This window comes from Pinus tabuliformis, chromosome 2_1 (assembly GCF_031772625.1).
Source record: "Pinus tabuliformis cultivar Carrire ecotype Pingquan chromosome 2_1, CPIR1, whole genome shotgun sequence".
In the NCBI taxonomy this organism is placed as follows: Eukaryota; Viridiplantae; Streptophyta; class Pinopsida; order Pinales; family Pinaceae; genus Pinus; species Pinus tabuliformis.
The window spans coordinates 111,921,046-111,945,354 of record NC_142299.1 but is presented as its reverse complement, the minus strand read 5'-3'; the positions used below and the strand labels follow the sequence as shown (position 1 = coordinate 111,945,354).

Here is a 24,309-nt window from a genome sequence, read left to right as displayed (position 1 = left end):
GTTCCTACCAATCCAACCGTTTGTATAGCGCACTCGACTCCGGTCGTTAGTGCCGTGTCAGCGTCTTCGTCTGTAAACGTCAGTGCTGGTCCTTCTCACAGTCAGGGCCAGCCACAGGTTTCATCCGGAGTCGTCGATCCTGCACAAAGTGCTCAACCCTCTTCTGGTGGTGTTCCAGGAGCAGGGCCGTATGATGCCCATGGGCAGCCCATTACGGACCCCGATTACCAAGGTCCACTCTTTTATTATGATGCTAACGGTGAGTATCTCGAGCTCGTTCAAGCCCTGCCTCGTCAACCTTACGTCGAAGTCTGTACACCTTTCGACGTTACTTATGACCCCGTTACTCGTATCATTAGTGGACGCCAGGTCTTCCCTGGGCAGCCTCAAGGACCGCCAAATCAAGGCCAGCCGCCTTATGTGCAAACCCCTCAAGGGCAACCACTTTATGGCCCGCCTTACCCAGGACAATCTGGGGGCCCACAGGGACAACCCTACCCGGGACAACCCTCGGCCGTTGGTGGTCCATCATTTTCCTATCAGAGTCAACCTTCTGGTTACCCAGGGCAACCTGGTTTCCAACAAGGGTACCCATCTGGACAAACTGGGCAAGTTTACACTCCACAAGGTCAACCAGCAGTCCAGCAGGGGTATCCTCTTGGGCAGGGGGGGCAACCCTACTTACAGCAGGGCCAACCTACTGCCCAGTCTGGTCATCTTTCTGGGCAAGGAGGGCAACCCTACGTTCAGCAGGGTCAACCCACTGCTCAATCCATGCATCCTTCTGGGCAAGGGGGGCAGCCTGCTATACAGCAAGGCCAACCCACTGCTCAGCCCGTGCACCCAGGGGGGCAGCCTGCTATACAGCAAGGCCAACCCTCTGCTCAGCCTGTGCACCCTGGGGGGCAGACGGGCCAACCTTCTATACAGCAAGGCCAACCCGCTGTCCGCCCTAGTCATCCATCTGGACAAGCTGGCCAACCTCAGGGTCAACCAGCCATCCAGCCGGCTCAGTCATCTGTTCCGCAAGGACAACCCTTGGTGGTTCACGGACAACCTGGCACCCAGCAAGTCCGTCCTTCTGGGCAGGCAGGTCCATCCCAAGCCCAACCAAGTCAACCTTCGGGCCAGATGATCCAAGCCCAACCGGCTCAAGGACATTATGCTGGGCCTCAAACTCAAATGAGTTATCAAATGCAAGGTGGGCCTCAGCCTCAACCTTCTTACCAGATGCAGCCTCCTTATCAGGCTCAGTATGGGGCCCAGCAAACATATGGCTACCAGCAACCCCAGGGGCAAACTCAGTTTTCTCCTTATCAAAATTATCAACAACCGCAGGTCACTTCTTACCAAAATTATCAGTATGCTACACCTGTAGGGCAAGTTGCTAATACATGGGGAGCTGGGGGGCAGCCACAGGGGCAACTGTCCGCATATGGCCAGAATCCGTATGGACAGAACTCTTATGGGAAAGGTCCCTATGCACCAAGTCCTTTTGGGCCAGGTCTGTCTGGACAAGGTCCATGGGGGCAACCACCACCTGGTTGGAACCCTAATACTGCCTCGAATCCATAGCCACAAATGTCCTTTAACCCTCAGTTACCGTTCTTAGCGACGTTGGAACTTCCTGATGTGTCCAAGTTAACAAATGATCCTATTTTGCATAACCCGTATTGGCCACCAGTTCCAACCAAAATACCAGGTGATTGTCCAAAGTTTGATGGCAAAGCTGGTGAAGATCCTCAGGCCCATGTAATGACCTATCACCTTTGGTGTTCATCGAACTCATGGCTTGATGACTCTATCCGGCTCCGCCTCTTTCAGAGAACTCTCACTGGTTCAGCCGCTAAGTGGTACATCGAACTGAATCGCGGCATGTTTCAAGATTTCAACTCGTTGGCTATGGCCTTCTTGACTCATTTTCAGCTACCCATTCGGTATGAGACTGGGACACATCTCCTAATGTCTCTCAAACAGGATACGGCTACGCACATCTCTGATCACATACATGAATGGAGAAGGCGTCGTCGCTTGATCAAATACTGGATTCCTGATCAACTCCTGACCGATTGGTTCACGACTTCCTTTGTTCCTAAGATTGCAAAAGACATCGCAATGGGAGCGTGTGTAACTGAAGAGCAAGCAATCGCGCGAGCTCAGTACCTCGACTTAGTGTATTCTCAGTCGGGTACTTTATATGAGTATCTGCCAGATGCCCCGAGGCCTGGACAGTCCAAGGCTCCGCCGAAACCCTCTGTTGATGGAGTCATTGGTTCTATGAATTCGTCATCAAAGAAATCGGCTGCGAACCCTGGAAAGCAGAAATAGAACGCTTCTAACGAAAATGCTTCTCAGGGCCAAGTAATTTCTGGGAGTACCTCCGAGGTAAACGCCGTCCAGTCCACCGCGGCGGATAAATCCTCAAAAGGGAAAAAGAAAGGGAAAGCTAAGGATAAATCTGGATAGCCCAAGCAAGATTCCCCTAAAACTCCCTCCGAGGAAGGAGCTAAGCGAAAGCATAAGTATCCTTGTCTCATTTGTGATGAGGATCACTATACCAAGGATTGCCCGAGGTGGTCTGAAGTTAGTTGACTTTTGAAAGGTGCTCCTGGGCCTCCTGCTGTGCTTAAAGAGCCTTTCCCTTCCCAGCAGACTCAAATGGTGGCAGATCCGTCTCAATCCTCTTCCTCGTTCGGTTCTCAAGTGTTCATGGCTAGGACGATTCCCATCCATGTGACAACTCGAGCGAAAGATTATCCATCTCAAGTCAGGAAAGAGCCGGAGATTCCCTCCAACGCTCCTCCGTCCAGTTTTGGTCCCCTTCACATCGAACGGCCCAGCACTGAGATGATCCCCCGACCCCCTCCCAAAGGTGTACTCAGGAAGTCATCTTATAACCCTAATGCTCGTGCCGCCCAGCACTATAGCATTGTCGAGGACTTAGCTCAGGCTCCGTCTGCTATGTCCGCGTTAGAAGTCCTCCAGAGCTGCCCCTCCCAGAGGAAGTCCTTGCTATCAGCTATTGGTGGCATCGACCCGGCAGATTCGGATTTAATTTCTTTTGATCTCGAGGGTTTCGCTCAGAGACTGCCTCACCAAGTGGCTTTCCTTATACAGGTCATCATCAATGGCAAAACGATCCATCGTACAGTTATTGATGAGGGTGCCTCAACCTGCATCATGTCTGTTGCGTGCTGGAAGGCTATTGGTTCTCCTGCTTTGAGTCAGTCTCCTACGACCCTGGAAGCCTTCGATGGAAGAGAATCTCGTCCATATGGTATCCTCCAACGATTGCCTATCTCTTTAGAAGGGAAGACCGTAGAGGTGGAGGTCGAAGTTGTTGATGCTAACCTCACTTACAACCTCCTCCTTGGACGAAGCTGGACTTACGCCATGCAAGCCGTGGCTTCCTCCTTGTTCCGCGTCGTTCGTTTCCCTCATCAGGGGAAGATCGTCACGGTGGACCAGCTGTCCTTTTTTGCTTCTTCTTCTGAAGGTAATGTGCCATTCGTGGAGCATACCTCCAAGTCATTAGTGAGTGTGGGTGCCAGACTGTTCAAAGATCCCGCCTTAATGGGAGTCTTTCCCCTCCCACCTCCCAATCTCGCCCCTGTTAACATGATTTCAGTACGTTCTGATCCATGGGTTCTTTCTCCCTTGAATCAGGAAGACTCTTGGGGTGATATGATGCCGTTGAGTCCTGCCGAGCTCAACTACATCGAGATTGTCGCTGCATCGGATCCCCCTCTTGAACCTGCTTTTCTAAGCAGTGTTCCCGATTCATATGATCATTTCCCGTGGTTGGGTGATGAGGCCACTTCGGATCCACTGAAGGAAACTTTTCCCTCCGACGAGGCCATCATAGAGACTATGTCTCTCGAAGAGCTCCCTTGGTCAGATCACCACCATCGCTCTTCGTTTCTCCCTCCACCTTCGGAAATGGTCGCATGTCTCGAGCGGTTTGCTTCATGTGTCCCATCCCCGCCCCTCCAAACACCTGTTCAGCTATATCAAGTGTCTTCAGAGGGCAATATGGGCAACATCACGCAAACCCAGCCTATCGACATCTCTGTCAAACCAGGGATTGTCGAGAATATTTTCATTGGAGTCACGTGCACTCCTGAGGAAGTTCATCTCTATACTGCCTTATTTCGCGAATTCCGCGATGTCTTTGCATGGTCCTACGAGGAAATGCCCGGCATTGACCCTAGTATCGTGGTGCACGAAATACCTACTTATCCAGATGCTAAGCCTGTTCGTCAGCGCTTACGCCCAGTGCACCCTCGAAAGGCTGCAGCCATCAAGGCCGAAGTCGAAAAGCTTCTTAGAGCTGGTTTCATTTATGCCATCCCCCTCATGGAGTGGGTGTCCAATATAGTCCCTGTGAATAAAAAGTAAGGTACTATCCGGCTCTATGTTGATTAGCGCGATATCAATCGTGCCTGTCCAAAAGATAACTTTCCCACACCTTTCATTGACCAGCTTATTGATGACTGCGCAGGAAGTGAAATTTATTCGTTCATGGACGGCTTTTCTGGCTATAACCAGATCAACATAGCCCCTGCAGACCAGCATAAGACAACTTTAATTTGTCCTTGGGGTACCTTCGCCTATAAGAAGCTCCCTTTCGGTCTCAAAAATGCCGGTGCCACTTTCCAGCGTGCGATGTCATATGCTTTTCATGATATTCGACACATCGTGCAGCCTTATCTGGATGACCTTCCGGCTCATTCAGCTAAACGTCAGGACCATCCATCTCATCTACGCGAAATCTTTCTCCACTTTCGACACTACCGTATTCGACTCAATCCGCATAAGTGTGTCTTCTGCGTAGAATCTGGCCGACTGCTCGGGTTCATCGTCTCCCGAGAAGGCATCCGTTTGGATCCCCTTAAGGTCGAGGCCATCTTGAATCTTCCTCCCCCTGCCTCTTTGCAGCAATTGCAGGGCAAAGCTAATTTTCTTAGACGATTCATTCCGAATTATGCCGAGGTGGCTAAGGGTTTCACACGGTTATTAAAGCGAGACACACCCTTTCGTTGGGATGCTATCGCCCAGGAGTCTTTCGAGCGCCTTAAAGACCTTCTTGTCTCAGCTCCACTCTTAAGACCTCTGAACTATCACTGTGATTACACTCTCTATCTAGCTGCCGCTGACACCACCATTGGCATGGTTCTAGTGCAGGATGATGATGCCGGCACTGAGCACATTATCTACTATCTTAGTCGCAACCTTCTGGATATGAAAACTCGCTATGCATATGTCGAGAAGTTGGGATTGGCTGCTGTCTGCGCCGTTCAACGATTCCGGCATTATATCCTATTGCGCACAACGACCGTGATCTCTGATTGCAACCCCATGACCTACATCCTGTCGCGTCAACTGCTGGGGGGCAAATACTCGAAGTGGATTGTGATCCTCCAAGAGTTCGACTTGGAGTTTACTGCGGCAAAGTCTATGAAATCTCTGGTCTTTGTTGAACTGCTCTGTTCCTTGCCATCTCATTTTGCACCATCTCGTTCGGAGGAGCATATCCCGGATGAAACACTGTTTCTCATCAGTACCCTTGACCCGTGGTACGGGGACATTATAGTATATTTGCAGACGTCTTCTTTCCGTCCTAATGTGTCGAAAGATGCTCGACGGCGAATTCGTCACCAATCTCAACCCTATCGCATTTTGGGCGATACCCTGTACCGCCTCGGCGTTGATTCAGTTCTCCGCCGATGTCTAACTCTCGAGGAAGCTGAGCGGGTGTTGAATGACTGCCACTCTGGTGCTTGTGGCAGCCACATGTCCGGATATGCTACCGCCCAGAAAATTCTCCGTGCTGGTTACTTCTGGCCTTCTATTTTTAAAGATTGCATTCTTGCCGTTCGTGCATGCCATGAATGCCAGATATACCACCGGAAAATGCGTGCACCTCCTGTACCACTGCACCCTGTTGTTACCGTAGGTCCATTTGCCAAATGGGGCATCGATTATACGTCCTGTAACCCTCGTTCGGCCCGGGGGCATGGGTATATCATCGTTGCCGTGGATTATTTCACCAAGTGGGCCGAAGCGATGCCTACATTGAACGAAGACGGTTACACAGCGGCGCAGTTTTTGTTTAATCATGTCATTACTCGTTTCGGAGTCCCTCAGGCTATCGTCACAGATCACGAAAAACATTTCCGTAATCACATGATGACGGAACTAACGACCCAACTAGGCTTGCGTCAAGATAGTTCGACACCGTACTATCTGCAATCCAACGATCAAGTCGAAGTTGTGAACAAAGTTTTGATCACTATGCTTCAACGTACCATCAATACGCACAAGTCTAATTGGCATCTGATGCTGTTCCCTGCCTTGTGGGCCTATCGGACTTCTGTGAAGGACGCCACCGGTTTTACGCCATTTCAGTTGGTTTATGGACTGGAGGCCACCCTTCCCATTGAGTGTGAAATTCCTTCGTTGAAATTAGCTGTCGAGTTGCTCCCCAACACCACTCCGGTGGAGGAACGGTTTTTGTACCTAGAACGGTTAGACGAGACCCGTCGTTTAGCTTCTCTAGCTATCGAAGCACAAAAGAAGAGAGTCAAGGCTCACTTCGATCAGAATATTCAGCCTCGTTCCTTCGTTGAGGGAGATTTAGTACTGCTCTATGATCAAGCTAAAGATAAGCTGGGGGCAGGGAAACTCAAATCCATGTGGCTAGGTCCCTATATAGTGAAAAGAGTTTTACAGAAGGGCGCATATGAGTTGATTGATTACGAAGGAAATCCTCTTGACAAGCCCCGCAACGGGCTTTATTTGAAGAAATACTATGCATGATTTCGTGCACTCAGCTTGTACATACGCGTGTTTAGTGTGTTTTGTGTGCATGATTTCACGTTTTTCTTTGGTATGAAGGCGTGTTTGCCTCTTATTGTGTTTTCTCCTTCTTGTGCAGATGTCTAGTGCACCTTATGTTGGTTTCGCTGATGGCGCCTGCCGTAGTACTTGCAATTTGTCCTCTGCGGCATGGGCAATCTATGATCCTCATGGTGAATTGCTGGACCTCCAAGGAGTCTGCCTCGGTCGCACCACTAATAATGTCGCCGAATACAGTGCCGTAATTGAGTTACTAGCCGAAGCAGTTGATCTCGGCATTCGTGCAATGATGGTGAACCTGGACTCCCAGCTTGTCGTCCATCAACTCAACGGGCGATATTCCGTCAGAGACCAACGCATCCTAAGGTTGTACCTACGTGTCAGATTGTTAGAAAGGAATTTTGACTATATCACATATCAACATATTCCGAGACGATTAAACGCGTTGACTGATGCATTGGCAAATCGTGTGTTAGATAGGCATTTGCGGAACAGATAAACATCATACAAGAAAACGTAGAAAGCATAATAAGACCATAGAGTAAAGCATATGTAAATAAAATGTTTTTCCAAGCATAGTTTGCATGCGTGTCATGTGTGCTTTTAAGCTTGCATTCAAAAATTAAAATACATGGGTCATGTGTTGTGCAATTCATACATAAGATTACATTTGTACTGAACATTTGCATAGCATAAACAAAAACATCATCACATGTAACAAGATCCATCCAAAAAATCGGTATGTATATATATATATATATATATATATATATATATATATATATATATATATATATATATATATATATATATATATATATATATATATATATATATATATATATATATATATATCGTGTGGCGCACTGAGGCGCTCAAAAATAAATGTATGTGTCAAAAATAAGAGTCACTGTCCTCAATACATCCGAGACATATGTCTCTCAAAACATCAGTGGAAGTAAACCTAGGCGACTACTGTGCTGGGTTATGCTCTCTGTAGCATACAGCCGCTCGTGCCACCCGCCTCAATAGGCGGTGCATCCTGGGTGCCACCCCCACTGTGTGGATCTGGTGCTCTATAGGGACCTCCTCGACCCCCTGGTAGTCTGGTACCCCCTCCAGCAAACCCTCAAGGTTGCGAGCTATAGTCTCTGTAGTGTCAACTCCTAGAGGAACTAAGGCCAGGGCTCCAGCTCCTTGCCCCTCCCTCCGTGCTGACGGGGCTAGGCCAATAGGTCTCGCGGGTCCCACATCTGCACACAGTGACATCTGTCAAGACATGTACATAAAAAACCAAAAACATCAAAAAATATTAAAATGAGATCAAGTGACATACCTCCATCATCCCAGTGCTCTCCTGCGGGCAGTGGCATGTCAGGGTCGTTGCGGAAGTCCATGCCCGCATACGGCCAGTCCTCGACAAAGATGACCTGTCGCTCCAACCACTCTCTGAAATACACCCCCCAAGCCACTGGGCGACCACCACCTCCACGTGGCATGACGCGGGCCCATCGACTGGCCCTCGTCTCCCGAGGACCTCTAGGTGGATCCACAGCCATGGTCTGTAACTATAGAGCCGGCACCCGCTCCAGCATGAGCGGCAGAAGAAGCGACCCATACGCGAACTGCTTCGTCTCTCCACGACGACAGTTGCTTAGTTGCCTCTTCATGCTGGTAGTCACAGCAATCGCCCAGTTGAAGATAGTGGGTTGTAGGCACTCCAGAGCTAACAACAGTTGGTTCTTCGAGGCCTCATGGTTGGCCAACGAACCCGCTGCCCTTGTCACTAGGAAGAGTATCGTGCGGAGAGGCATGTCCCGCACTGTCGGGATACCAACCTTCCTGCTCCGTGTCTTTGCAGCTTCTGGGCACACTCTAGCCATCAGCTGGTCCAGAGTCTCACCGCTAGGTCGCTGCCCCTCCAGGATGGGCATCTGGCCCCGGCGCGACAAACCAGTCAAAAAGTAGATATCCGAAGCATCAAACTCGATATCTTGGCCGCGGATGGTGAATTTCCCATCTACTGGGTTCCAAGCTCTGATAAGGAACTCCAGCAAGTCAGGTTGCGCCCTCAAGCGCGGAGTCAGGAAGAATTTTAAGAAACCGCATGCCCGCATTGCATTCCGGCATTCGGCAAGTGCATATGCGGCTATATCCTCGTCATCATGGGCTCTCTCTTGCCACACAAAAGCCATTTTGCCCTGCAAAGCCATGAAGAAACATTAGAATGCTGATTGTGGAAATTTGTACGTTCATTTTATTAAAAATCAAATTTTTCCGCGCCAGCGCGACTGTTTTAAAAACAGTCGCGCTGAAAATGGCGCCTCTGTGTTTTTTCATTGGGTCAGCGTGGAAGCACACGTGTTTTCCGCGCTGACCCAAAAGGTGGTACGTGTAAATTTAAATCGATCAGCGCGGTCCCGAGCGGGAAATCCGCGCTGACCGAGAGCGCACCAACGCTCAAAGAATTTGCCCAAATGGCCAAATTCCACCGTTAAATTGCTACCAAAAGGAATCAAAATGCAAGGCAGGGAGAGGAGAACCTACCTGGAAGAAGCTGCCGGATGAATGGTGTCCGCACGGGCTAGAAATCGCTCCGTCAACTTTGCAGCTCCTCAACGTTCTTCACGACCCAAAATGGTAACAATGGTAAAAAATGACTTTTACCCCCCTATTTATAGTAAAAAATTCATAATTGACTATATTTTCTTATCTATATGGGTTTTTGTCACCTTTTTACCATGGATTTAGCACTAGTGTCACTGAATTATGCCTGTATGCATGTTTTAATATGTTTTTTACACATATCGAACGGATTTATGCGGGTGGTGTTCTTGTGCAGGTTCAGGTAACCGGCGTGGTCATAACAGTTCTTCGTGCACTTGGTCCCAAAAAATGTCGTCTTTGAGCTCTTTTCCGACATGAATCAAGAAAAGATGGCCGAGCCTCCTTTCAGCTCGTTAAAAGGAACGAGAGGCGGTCGTTTTAAGCTCTTTTTCGACCGTTGAACTTAAAAAGATTGTCGGGTGTTTGTCGTTTCGCGCTCGTTATCGGCTCTCAAACGACGTGCTTTCGACCGCTTTTTTAATTTTTCAGGTCAAAGGCACTATTTACGAAAAGTACTCCTCGATCGTAATGGTCGGGCGGTTCTTTCGAGCATTGTTTTATACTTTTTCGGGCTCGAGAGACACAACTTTACGAAAAAGGACCCCCTGGAGTTTTCTTTTCCGCTGTCTTTTCAGACTCTCTAAACAAGAAAAGACGCCGAGTTTTTCCTTTGTCAGGCTCGTTAAACACTTGATGACATCGGGCATTGTTGAAATGACACTCTCCAAGCATATGCTACCCCCGTCAAGCTTGTCATCCAAAAATAATCGGGGTACCTGCCAGAGATGGTGGGGAAAAAGGAACTGCAATAATTGTCGTGTCGGCAGTATGTCGCTCTTGAACATGGCACTGGTCTGCATTCGTGTCGGGTGGGAATCTCTCATTTTGTTTCACAACTGGCCTCTGTGGGTACGGGTTATCCTATTTGACCTCTCATTTGCTCATTGCCTTGTCATCATACCCTCTGCTCATTTGATGTCAGATACTGCCACATCCACTGTCGTGCCACCGATATGTTCAAGAGAAGTTGACCTCTGCACTGATACAACCTCATCTGCTGTCTCACACAAATCATTTTACCTCTGTCTCATGTCGATGATGTGGGAAACATCATGGCCCACCTTCGATCACGGTCACTTCTTGTCGACTTCAACTCGTTATCCAGGAAGGCGACTTAGAGACTCCCTTCAGGTGCCTTAGAGCCTGCATGCCTCAATGGCAGGTTCTTCGTGTTCGACGAGAGGTTTTCATCATTGGCCTCCGATCGAACGATTCTGCGGGTGTTCGACACTAGCTCATTGATTCACACGCCGCGGATTGTACCTATAGTACCTTGAGGACCATTGTCATTATTGGTGGTACCTCTCGCGTCTATTAACAATTTTCATCATTGACTGGTAATCAGACGATGTCCATGCATGTTCGACTTCAGCTCATGTATTCACATGCTTGGACTTGTACTTTGTTCGGGTCGGGACGGAGCGCAAGACCCTGGATCTCTGTCTGTAATGGTCCAGGTTGCGATTTTTGTGGATGATCATTACATGACTCATTGATGGATGGCTGCGCCCATACCTGAGTCTTCATGGATGGCTGCGACCATACCTTATCATTACTATGGTCTCTCTAGCTGGGTGGCTGCGTCCATTCCACAGACTTTTCGCATGTCTTTCGGATGGTTGCGCCCATGCCTAGACTGCATGTACTTGATTATCAAAGATATTCGGTCCTTCCTGGTGGTGTTCCAGTTCAGCGAGTTTTGTAAATCATTTCACCCCTCCCACTCTCTCGGTCTTCATGCTTTAGGGGGCATCTGTTACACAGTAATTTGTCACTGTCTCCCTGTCAGTCACCCTACTGTGTCAAGAATTCACAATAATCAAGTTCATGCCTTCTGAACTGGCCAAAAACCCACTTTTTCCAAAGTTTTCCTCATCAGCGCGTCTATTTCTAAAATACCCGCGCTGACTGGCGCTTCATAACAAACCACGTGCGCTGCCAGCGCGGAAGCACACGGCTTTTTCGCGATGATCGAATTTCATGACCAGCGCAGCCTATGTTTGTATCAACCCGCGCTGACCACAGCTTGACCGTTATTGCCTTGCGATGTCAGCGTGCCAAACCAGTTATGCACCCGCACTGATCCAATTTGGGCAAATTTGTTCCAACAGCCAACCTTCCAGATAACTACAGGCTGGGTTGTTAGTCTTGTGAATGTCGCCTCCCTTCTATGGCATGTCTGTTCGACCCTTTGAAACTACTTCCCTTGGAGATAAGCTCATCCTTCCACCATTCAAGGAGACTCCTTCTCCTATATAAACCTCTACCATTACCATGAGCAGCGAGTTGGATAGTTTGGAGTAGCTTGGATTGTGTGGAGCTTATAGTGCTCAGATTGCTGCTACTATAGGTAGTGGGTGTGATAAGTGTGGAAGTGATTGATAGCTTAGGGAAGGTTGTGTTGAGTTTCTTGTGTGAGAGAGAGAGTTTCTTGTCTTGGGAGAATCATTTCCAAAGGTGAATGCTTAAGAGACTTGCTGACTGGCCCCTCCTGAGAAGGATATAGACGTCAGAACACTTGGTTGTACTCTTCTCTGTTTTGATTAATAATAGATGACTACTATTATTGTTCCATTCTCGTTTGTCTATGCGATGATTAATGTGAATTACATCCTTTCTAACTGATGTATAGTTGCTTTTATTAGATTTCATGCTTGTGTTTGTCTTCTCTTCGTGTGTGCAGGTATCTATTAGCGGAGATCGTGGAGGATCGTGACCAGCTAGAACAAAGGAGCGAAGGTGGCATCTCTTCGTCAAACAACAGCGTTGGAATCCAAGTAGGTGTTCTTTGCCTACCTTTTAATTGCAATTAGGAGCTTGCATAGTAGCATTGACTGATTGTTGCTAGACCCACTCTGGGCTAGTAGGGATCGCCTCTATCCGTAGAGGGGATTTGCCTCTCCAACACATATCATTCAATTTGACTCATTTTAATTATATGTCTCAGGTTTTGTTCGATTTTTTCTGCATACACATGTCTCTCAAGTCACTTATATTGAAATTTGTTGTATTTTATTTCATGAACATTTGCTGAATATGTTTATGAATCCATCAAACTTGTGTCTTCATTAGGGTTAATTATATGAAGACATGTGTTTTCCATGTTCCCTGTTACAATTGTTTCCTTTCATTTTTTCTTAAAAAAATCTAGAGTCTTCTTCCTAAGTTAATGGGTGTTACCACATTATTTTATGTCTATGTCATAAGCATTTTAAAAAAATAATATATATATATATATATATATATATATATATATATATATATATATATATATATATATATATGTGTGTGTGTGTGTGTGTGTGTGCGTGTGTGAAAAATGAGTTTATTTAATCGAAATAAGGGAAGGGGCAGGGGAAAAGGAGGCCCTAACAGGAACCAACACTTGGGTTTTAGAGGGGAGATGTGAATAAGGATTGTGGTTGATTTCAATGCAAATTCACAATTATTGAGAGAGTTGTTACACTTAGAGATGGATTATATACTAGGATTGCCTCAAACTCAATCTGAAGTAGAATCTCAATCACGATAACCTTCACAACCCCAACCATCTATTATAGGCATCTCAATTGCCCCACACACATCCGCTCCCTTAGTAAATCCGAACAATGATGGCTGGGAAAAAATCATCCTTGTGCAAGCTCTGTGCTCAAGGAAAGGTTGGATACATATGCCCCTTCCTAGTCATCCTACTGAGGATCATGCATCTAGCTTACAAACTATTGGCTCTCGTGTCATTCACACGCCTCTCGTTGCACCCCAACCATCCACTCCTCCTTCACATCATGCCTCTTATGCATGCCAAGATTATCAACAAAATGAAGCCATGTTTAATCTTATTACTTAGCCATCTAGACTTCTTGTCATCCCCTTATCTGATGCTGGTGAGCTTGGACAAAATGGTGAAGATGTTTCTTTTGGTTCTTCTCATGGATCATCACATTCAGTGTCATCAATTTTACAACAAGGAGAACAACAAGTGGAATCATCCCCCTCTCACAAACATAACAATTAGGTATGGTTCTTGTTGGATACCTATAGTAATAGGTTTCATATTTCATGATTGATTATTGAAAATCCAAATATGCTCTGCTTTGTTACTACAAAGATCCCATATTTCCAGGAAATCAGAGGTGTGTGAAATACTTCAAATATTGAGGTCCTTATTACAAAATTTTTGGATGATTCAACAGTCTAATCTGGATCATGCCATGTTTCAATTTTGAGTTGTAGAATAGAGAAAGAAGTCTGTCCAAACAGCTTAATCTTGGCAGACAAATAGTTCAGGTAGAGAAACAAAGGATCCCAACAGCTTAATCTGGGACCTTGAAAGAGATAAGGGTAGAAGTAGATAGAAAAAGCAAAAGAAAAAGCCAAGGAAAAGAAAAGGCAAGTAAGGGTCTGCAAGTCCAAATGCACCCTCCAAGAAGAAATAAAATGCTAGGCAAGTAGCTGGGTAGGTAGCAGGGGTTGCAGAAAGGTATCCCTATCATTGCAAGGTTGGTGATGGTGGGCAGCAAGGCAAAAGATTACAGCTGGAAGCATGACTAATTTCCCTCACTCCCCTCCAATTTCATTTCTAACATTCCCTCACTAGCCTGAGATTCATGGAAAAGACTAAGTTTTCATGGTGGTTCTTGATCTGTAAAAGCCACATTTCTTATCTAAAAGTTCTTTTCATTTTGATCTACTCTTGAAACCAAGCTTGTTTCATATAAACTCAATGATTTCCACATCCACTTACCCCCTCCTCCACAACTAACACTAACCCTATTGTACAAATCCCTTATATCGCCTTTCTCCCTAATATTACTAACACCAAGGTGTATAAATCCCAGCATTATCTACATATTCTCCTTTTGGCATTATAGCCAAGTAAATGGTCCAAGGAGACTTCAGTCCACCTGGGACTGTGGTCAACCTTGTCTTGGATGTGCTCTGACCCCTGGTTATGAGCAGAAATCCTGTCCCTCAAGCCCTTACCGTCTCTCTGCTGAAAGCGCACAGAAAACCCCCTTTTTCCTATGAAAACCCCTGAAAAGGCCCAAAAAACCCAAAGCTGCGAAAAAACCCACTTGCCTATAGTCCTCCGCCCAAAAATTAAACTGAATATTTTATTGCGCTGGCGGGACCCCTCCCCAACATGCTCGACCAGTCGGAAGGCCCGCCAGCCGTCAGATCTCCAGCGCCCAGATCTAAGGGTGGGCGGTCAATTTCAGATCTCGATGTGCCGACAATTAGCGTCCGGGGAAAGCGGTTTTACCTATCCCGTACAATGGATGCGTGGCGGACGGTAAGGTTGTTCGGAGCCCTCCTCCCACTTACCGCCTTTGCCCAAAGGTGGTGCGGGGAACCCACTTACTGCCACCCCGTATACCGCTACCCCACACGTCATGCCTACACGTCATGTCCACGCCGCTCTGACGTCACCCCGCCGGTGCCCGCCCCATCGTCCCTTGGTCCTCCACGCGGGCCCGCCTTTGCGCCCGCCCGCCACCGTGTCCTGCCGACCTGGCTAACACCTCAGCATCCACGTCACCCCTCACCTGGGCCCCGCCATGACGTCATGCTGACGTCATCGGCGGAAAAGCGCCAAATTCATACTTTTGCCAAATTTACCGTTTTAAACGGCTAAACGCGTATTTTTCGCTTATTTTGCATGCGAAGCTGAACTAGCCGTTGTCAAGCTTGCTGCCGCGAAATCTTGCATTCAGCCATCAAATTCGACAAGTAAACCGTTCAAAGTTCGAAGCTTGACTGCATTAAGCCTTTGCAACCCAGCCCGCAAGCTTCCAGGTCGATTTGCCAGGTATTTTGCCGTCTTCTCCCATTCTGCCCGTAAATTCCAATTTTCTGCAAAATCACCATTAAAGTCTGCCAAAAACTCTAAATTTAGCTCTACCTAAGCACCCAAATCAGACATAAGCAACCTGTGCCATCCATTAAGCCCCAATTTAGCTCTGTACAAACCAGCTCGCGGGTTAAAACTGCAGAAATCGCCCTGAAGTATCCGGCATTGTTCCTTTTTGCCAAGTACTGGTTACCTACACTCTTCCTGTACAAATACTAATACCTCAGTAAACATTCCCTTAGACAATCCACATTCCTGAAAATCATCAGTACTTTGCTAGCTTCAGAACAACTTCACACCCGAAGAAGACATCACACCAATTGCACCTACCTGCTGCTCAAAAGTCTTCAAGAGATTCATCAAAGCTCTGCATCCTGCTGCACACTTTCAGACTGTATCATGGCAGCATCTGCATCCTCCTCCCTCAGTGCCACTCCACTGAGTCAAACCAATAAGGAACTGGAAGCTATGCCATTAGTTGACAAAGACTGTCTCATAAATGATTTTGAGGGAAACAGAAACTTTTTGAAGACCTTCACCACATTAAGGGAAGACTATAAGGCAGGACTTGGTACAGATGGGATATGGGAGTCAAACCTGCCCTATTACTGCCTCCCAGCTGTGAATGTTTTCCCTGAAATCATTCACTTATGTGCTCAAAATTATGATCAGGAGCACAGAGCTGTCAACACTCAACTAGGGAGGATTTTGTTCTATATAAACGCTGACACCATCAACAAAATGCTGCACTTTGAACAGACAGAGTTATTAGTCCCTTTCTCCATGAGATCTTTAATAGAAGCAGGTGAGAAAATGACCAGTGAAGAGCTGCAGAAGGTCACCAGGAACTACATGTGGCCTGAGAACCAGCCTACAGGGCCACCTCCTTATCCACATGAGCACTTCAATGACTCAGGCAGGCTGCTCCTGGACATGATAGCCTATGTGCTAGGCTACCAGAACAGCAAGCATGTGGATCTAGCCATGCTCGTAATGCTATCTGCCTACAGCCCACGACAACCCCCTGCCCGAAAGTACAACTTTGCCAAGTTCATAGCCAATAGGATCCATGATCAATTGTGCAAATTGGACAGACAAGGAGTCTTTAGATATTCAGCATACATCTACCACCTGTTCATGTATCATCACTCTGAAGCTTTCCCATGCTACATCAGAAGGCTGGACAACAAAGGGGAGAAAAGATCAGTCATATTCTGGACCTCAGTCTATCATGAAATCACAAGTTCACCCTACAGCTATTGTGAATTTGTAGATCAGTTTGTATACCCAGTCTCCAGCATACTTATGAAATCCCCTCCACCTAGAATATCAAATGAGATCAAGAAAGCTTTACAGCTTTCTAAGAAGTACAAAATAGGTGATTGGTACCTATATGAACACCACACTGTGTTCAGAGTGTATGGGTGTGAGCTCTGTCCATACAGACTACCCAAGTATGTTCCCATGAGATTATTTGCCTTGGAATATTACAGGCAATTAATCCAGTCAGACCTCACTCACTTCCACAGCTCAAAGAAAAAAGCACACCTTAACTACAAAAATGAGCTGGGCCCTTTTATCATGAATAAGAAGGAAGGATGGGAGGCTGCAGATTCGATCCTAAAAGACAAATATAAGTTGTCTTACAGTTTCCGGTGGGTCCCATATGACCCTCAAGGTTTCATCACTGCCAGGAGAACAAAGTACAGACTCCTAGCCATCAAACACTGCCACTATCCACATCTAGAACAGTATGCAAACTTACAAGAGTGGCAGTTGGATACCCTTGTTGAGAGCTTGTCTGAAGAGGAAAAAATAGCTAAAAATATGAAAGAACTTGAAAAAACTATTGACCTGGACTATGTGACCCAGGTACCGTTCAGGCTGCCTCAAACATCAGGAGGAGGAACCTCAGTTACCAGGACAGCGCCGCCAACAACAGCACCAGGCTTGGATAAGGGAAAGGGAAAAATGGACGCCGAAGATGAAGCAAAAAAGCAGCAGTCAGAGCAGGGAAAGCAACAACCAGAGCAAGAAACAGGACAGCAAGAAGAACAAACCGGTCTGCCACAAACTGGGCTGCCAGAAACCACCTTATTGCAGACACCACCCCCTCAAGTGGAGCCCCTAACCACTTCAATTTTACAGACCCCGGCACATGAAGAAAGGGGGACCAAAAGACAAAGAGAAGAGTCCACTCCCCTCAGTGGATCCTCCCAACAACCAGAAGCTAAAAGACAGAGGGCAGACTCCCCAGAAGTAGAAGACATTACTGAAGATGTCTTCAATGATACAGCCAAGGATAGGGAGGGCAGCCAACACACAGGGACTAGCTCCTTTCAGCAGGAGCAGAATTTACAACTTGGCTTGGAGGTATCATCTTCTTCTCAACAAAGCCAGAAGCTCAAAGGTGCTAAGGCCACCTTCAAAGAAATCAAGGCAGCAAATGAACTATTGAGGGCTGAGGTTTACAAGCAATTTATAGATGCCACTCCAGCCCAACAAGAAAGATTGATGTCGGTCTACGACTTCAAAGAGGAGAAGATGATATTCAGCCATTTCAAACCTAAGGGTCCCAACCCAATGTCCACTGCTGATTTCATCAAAACAAGGGTGGAGGTCTTGGCCAAAGACATACATCCTATGGACCAAATTGAGCTCCATAAGCAGACTGGAGAAATGGTCTATGCCACCTTGGTGGATAAGGCCACACTAGCTCATGAGCTGAAAGAATCCTTGAAACACACAAATACTCAACTGGATTTTGAGAGATTGTCTTCCAGGGCCAAGGATAACAGGATAAAATCTCTTGAAGAGATTATTGTTGATCTAGGGCATAACCCTAGTGACCCAACCGGGGTAAAAGCCCTCCTGAAGAAAAAAGAGGATGATCTCAATGCCATGAAGAGGAGATTGAAGCTGTCACCTACAGAACATCCTCAGACAGCTGAACTGCAAAAAGAAAAACAAGTTGATCAACAACTTGATCTACTATTGCAGCAGGATCAAAGGATCCAAGAGCTAGAGAAGGAGCTGGAGAAGTCATTTCAGGGCAAACAGGGAGAATCCACACTACCAACTCCCCCAACAGATTCTACAGCAGCAACAGGCTCTGAGGCAGCAGTGGCCCCTACAACAGCAAATACAGTTGACCAGCCCAGCATAGAAGAACTAACTAAGGCTGTTAAGCAAATGGAGCTACAAGCAGATGAGATAAGGAAGGAAAAAGAAAAACTGGCAGAGATAGATGCCAAGTATGACCAGTCTAAAATGACAGTGGCAGAACAGGGCAGACAGATCAAGACCCAAAAGGACAGAATCAAAGCCCTGGAGAAAGAGCTTGATCTCAAAAACACCATGGCTGAGATCAAGAGGATCTTATGGAATAAAATCACCCAAAGCATGATTAAACAGTGGAAGTCACTCAAAACAATCCATGAACATATGGATTTAATTGTGCAAGCTCAGATAGATATCCAGAGGGCTAAGACAGCACTAGGAAATAGACCTGAACAAGCTAGCCAACTGATAGACTTTCTGAACAGGCAAGACAAAGATGAGCTGGCAGCAGTTGGAATCACCAACAGAACGGAAGCCATCCTTATGACCAAAAAGGTGCTAACACTCAGAGGATATGTGCAGACAGCAGAAAGGAGGAGCTATGAGATACAGACTGAAGTTGAAGACTTCAAGCTCAGAATGGGGATGCTACAGGCAAGAGGAATGCCTAGCCTATTGAGCGGTACAGGGAAATTGATCAACAGAGACCAATTTACAAATAGGATGGCCGCGTACATAGAAAATCAAATCACTGCATCCAGCAGTGCTTCTGAAGAAACTATTCCTCCTACAGGACAGAGTTTGTACACTCAGCTTGAAGGGTCATTTTTTATTGAAAATGAAGTTAATCATCTATTTGAAACTCCTCCAAGTTTTTTCAAATACACAGAGCTTGATGAGACATTGATTAAAATGCGAAGGCATCAAATGCCCAAGGAGGACTGGTGGCAAGCCATGCTCCAGATTCTGCCACAGTAGTTTCAAAACTCCAGGTCAAAAGCCAGCTCAGGTCACCGCAAGACAAGTATAAAGTGGTCAGTGACTGGAAAATATCTAAAAGGTGATTCATCACTAACAGTGACAGCTAGCCACATTTTGAAACACACGCCTTCAGCCGACTACAACTGCTACAAATTCAACAGCATCTGACAGATTTTGACAGCTAAAGGACTAAGAGCTACTACTGCATTTACTTCTTCATTTACTTCTTTGGCTACTGCTCACTAGCAGTTGGCAGCATATTTATGAGGCATTTACTCTTCTTTCAGATATTTTTCCAAATGTAAATCCGTATATATACCCCCCTTAGTAACGCATAAGGGGTTGCTGGAATTTTCTCTTGGATAACTTCCATCTGCTGTAATATTTTCAGAAAATTAATACAAAGGAGGAATGGAACTTCCAGAAGTTTGGTGTATTTGATGTCTTGTGGTGAAGGATGCATGTTACAGGATTCCATGGGTGTTGCATAAAACTATAAGTATTCTCAAATCTCTTGTCGTGTCTGTTTTGAGTCTTTTGTTCTCTTTGTCGTTCTAATGTTTTACACTTGATAGCAAGGTGAAAGGATAGTACCAGGATTTAACCATGTTTACCCTGGACTCAAACTGAGCTATTATATATGTTTTCCTCATATACAGTAACAGAATTGTAATTCTTAATTGCTGCAATTCAAAACTGTGTTTTTATTGTAACAGTCATTCTCAGGGATTCAACTTTTGCCCCTAAGACCTCTGTTTTCTCTTCTTAAAGCTATCTGTTGGGAACATATAGATAAATAGTGAAAATTCTTAAATGCTTTCACTGTTCGTGCTACCTGTTACCAGTCTGTTAATCAAAAATCTGTTCTATTAAACACCCAAATGGCCCTGTAAGTTCCATCTTTCATCTCACAGATTCAAACACATTAAGCCACAGACTCCATTGCCCAATGATATTCAACATATCTAAAAAACTACATCACTGAAGTCTAAGGGAATTTCATCAACCGAAACACAAACATGACCTGTACTCAATACCTAGCCTAAAACACCATCACTGTAGATATAAATCATAAAGAGAGAGCCCTCTCTGATCACTGTTTGGCTAGAAACAGTGATTAAAAGATTGGTTAGTGGTTACCCCGGCCGTATTCCCTTGGGAGTCATAGGGAACAACCTGGGTGTTAACATAATTGGCGACTCCGCTGGGGAGAAGACTATTCAATTACTATCTATCTTCCAAAGCTTTCATCAAGCCTGAAGCTAGCCAAGACATCTTAGGACTGTTTCTCTTATACAGGGGCAGTCTTAGGGAAGAGCTAAATAGGGAAACTTATCCTAGCCTTGAAACATATATAGTCATTCCAGAGTGCTTATTTTGCCCTTGTAAATACAAAACTTCTGTATAAAGTTCTGAAAGAACACCTAGAAGCTGGCTCCTAAAAGAAACCCAAGGCATACTAGGGCACACCCTGACCCTGATCAACCCATCATTGTTGATAACCCAAATATCATCCCAAAGAACATAAGGAAACAGCACAAGCAGGATAAACCTGCTGATTCAGATATAAGGTCAGACCAACCCATCCTCATTCCCACTCCTTGCAAAGTCCTTTTTCGTTCCACACCCAATTCCCCTAGTTCATCTTCAACCCCTCAAAGTCCTACCTGTCCATCTTCACCATCTGCACATACTCACTCAACCAGTCCTCCACTTGTTACCCATCCTATTAACCCCAGTACACCTGTAATCCCAGTTGTCCCATTTGTTCTTATCAACCCTATCAACCCTATAAACATGGCTAACAGATATGCACCGTTGCAGATTCCAGCCAATGCTCCAGCCCTACCCCAAGATTATCAAACCAGACTCTCATTTTTTGATTCCCATGGCCCTTTGACGGCCATCCAGCATGCTAAAAAGATGCAAGACCACTTTGAGACCTATGAAATTGATGATGACAGTGTTAGAATGAGAATTTTTGTCCAAAGCCTAACTGGGGATGTCAGAACTTGGTTTAGATCCTTGAATGCAAATTCCATTGCAACCTCTGAAGTTCTATACCAGGAATTTACCAACAGATGGGAGAAAAAGAGAGATCCACACCATATACTTGGTGAATATAACACTATTAAAAGAGGTCCCCAAGAAACGGTGTTGGAATATTGTGCTAGGTTTAACAACATATACAATGCTATTCCCCAGAACTTAAGGCCCCCTCCTGATTTGGCCCTTTATAACTTCCCTGATGGTTTTGACTCTGATATGGCCTATCAGTTGAGAGAAAGAGACCCTCCAACCCTTGCAGAAGCCCAAAGAGTTGCAGTCACTGTAGAGGCCAACCTAATTGCCAAAAGAAACAGGGCAAAGCTGGAAAAGAAGGTTGGTTTCAAAGAAGAGCCCTCGGGCTTCGATCAGAAGTTGGATGCAATACTAAACAGCATGAAAAGACTAGGTGAGAGAGTGGAATCAGTAGAAAGAAAGTCATCATGGGAAGCACCACAAAACAATACTCCTAGAAACCCAAATTTTAGGAGAACACAAAACCCCAATATAGGAAAAACAGGTGCTGACCAAGATATCAGACCACCTTTTCAAGAAAATTATGCAGAAACTTCCTCGGCTAATCAACTCAATGAAGATCCAGAGATCAATTTAATAGGTCTGGATGGTAAAAGCCATGTTTTCCTAACACAAGAAGACCATGATGAGGATGAGAACAAAACATTCCAAACACAATCAGGAGAATCCTTTGACTTTAAGCAAGGATATGATACTGCTGTCTATGAAGTCCATAAGCAGTACAAACTAAGAAGTCGGACTGTAAATGCAAATCAGCCTGAAAAGGTAAAGGAGAAACAGCAATCTAAAGAAGCCTCAGTCACTGAACCTAATGACAAAACAAACTTGCCTGCAAAGGAAGTAGTGGTTGAGGAGGTCACTGAATTTCTGTCCACACCACAAGAGCCCACAGCAACATCATCCTCTCACCCAAATCCGAACATCACCCCTCAAGACATGGACATGGGGGGCAGGTTCCAAAATCAAGATGAAATCCAACAAGAAGATTCATTGAACAAGAAAAGGACTGCTGTCCGTGACCCTAAAATTCAGGTGGATAAACCCTTTGACCTAGGAACAGAGATTGGCAAGTTAAAGATAGCAATTCCCCTTTTAGAGCTAGCCAAGCATGACATATATAAGCAACAGATCAAGAAATCCCTTCAGCTCACCAACAACAAAGATGATGTAAATGTGCTAGATGACACTCCAGAATTACTGTTTGGTCCAGAGGTAGATGGAAAAACAGTAGTCACAGGGGTTTTACCTTTTTATGTCAGCTTACACGTTCATGATAAAATACTGCACAATGCAATGTTTGACTCAGGTGCATCTCACAACCTCATGCCAAAAGCAGTCATGGAAAGATTAAATTTGGATATAACAAGACCATACAAAGACCTGTTTTCTTTTGATTCTAGTCAAGTAAAATGCTTGGGCCTGATTAAGGATTTATGCGTGTGTCCCTGGTCCAATTCCCCAACAAGACCATTTTGATGGATGTTGTTGTTGCTGATATCCCACCCAAGTATGGGATGCTACTATCAAGATCATGGGGAGCAAAGCTTCAAGGCTCCCTGCAGTTAGACATGTCATATGCAACCATCTCTGTCTTTGGACAACCAAAAAGACTTTATAGGGAAACACTCATGAAATACATGGTCAGCAGTGAAGAAAAGCCTCAAAATTTTCCAATATATGCTGTCCATTCGGACATAGACTCCTTCATCCTTTTCAATGACAGCACAAATTCCTTAAGCAATAACATTAAGACCGAAACACCCATACAAGAACAAAACATCCATCAAACAAATGGCACCTGCCAAAATTTAATCAGCCCAACAATACCCATTCACCCTCCTTTAGTTGTCAAAAATTGTCAAACAAATGATGAAATTATCCTAGGAGACAAATGGGAAAAGAAACCTCAACTCATGCTCACATGGCCATCCCATGAGAAGAATTTAAGATCCCCTGACCAGCAAGATAGTCTGTGGGTCCTAGAGTTTGATGGCTCAGTTAACAAGTTAGGGGCAGGAGCTGGAGTATGGATACATAACAAAGAGAAAGCCTGTGCACAAGGCAGGGCATATAGACTGAACTTTAAATGCACTAACAACATGGCAGAATATGAAGCTCTGCTACTAGGTCTCAAGATTGCAAAATCATTACAAGCACATAGCCTCTCAATCATGGGGGACTCTGATCTAGTAATTCAACAAGTAAAAGGGGATTTTGTCACCAATGACAAAAGATTAAGGTCCTACAGGTCTGCTGTAATTGAAATGCTAGAAACTTTCTCCGAGTTTGTTCTCACAAAGATTCCAAGGGGCCACAATCTCCATGCTCACAGCTTGGCAACATTTGCCAGCACCTTCAAATTCCCACTACAACCCAACAATTGTTTCACAGCAGAAGTCAAATATAGGCCTTCTATTCCAAACAATGTCAAAGAATGGCAAGTATTTGAGAATGATAGGCAAATAAACAACTTTTTAACTTTGCAACAAGAGTTTACAGGATTAAATATTGACCTTGAGACAGCAAGTCAATCTCAAATTGTTGATGGAGCAAGTCAATCACAATTACAGTTTCAACAATCTGCTCACCCAATGTCACTTAGGACAGCAAAACAACTGCTCAGCCCAACCATTTTCAACAATGAAAACATTCAACAAATTAAACAAATGGACAGTGAAGAGATGAGTAACATTGAAACTGAAATCATACAACTCAAAGACAACTTCCTCCCAGTGGGCCTTACCCCATTAGAGGATATTTTTGACTCAAACGACATCCCTAGGAAGCCAAAGATGCAGCCATTAGATGCA

At 45.4% G+C, this 24,309-nt stretch overlaps 1 protein-coding gene across 1 annotated transcript in view; it reads right to left on the bottom strand.

Moving 5' to 3' along the window:
• LOC149199035 (uncharacterized) overlaps nucleotides 1-24,309 on the bottom strand; it is a 122,018-nt gene that overhangs the window by 13,636 nt on the left and 84,073 nt on the right. Inside the window, exon 2 of the mRNA XM_089400436.1 lies at nucleotides 8,963-9,059. Coding sequence (XP_089256562.1) covers nucleotides 8,963-9,059 — 97 coding nt within the window. The remainder of the gene's footprint in view (nucleotides 1-8,962; nucleotides 9,060-24,309) is intronic.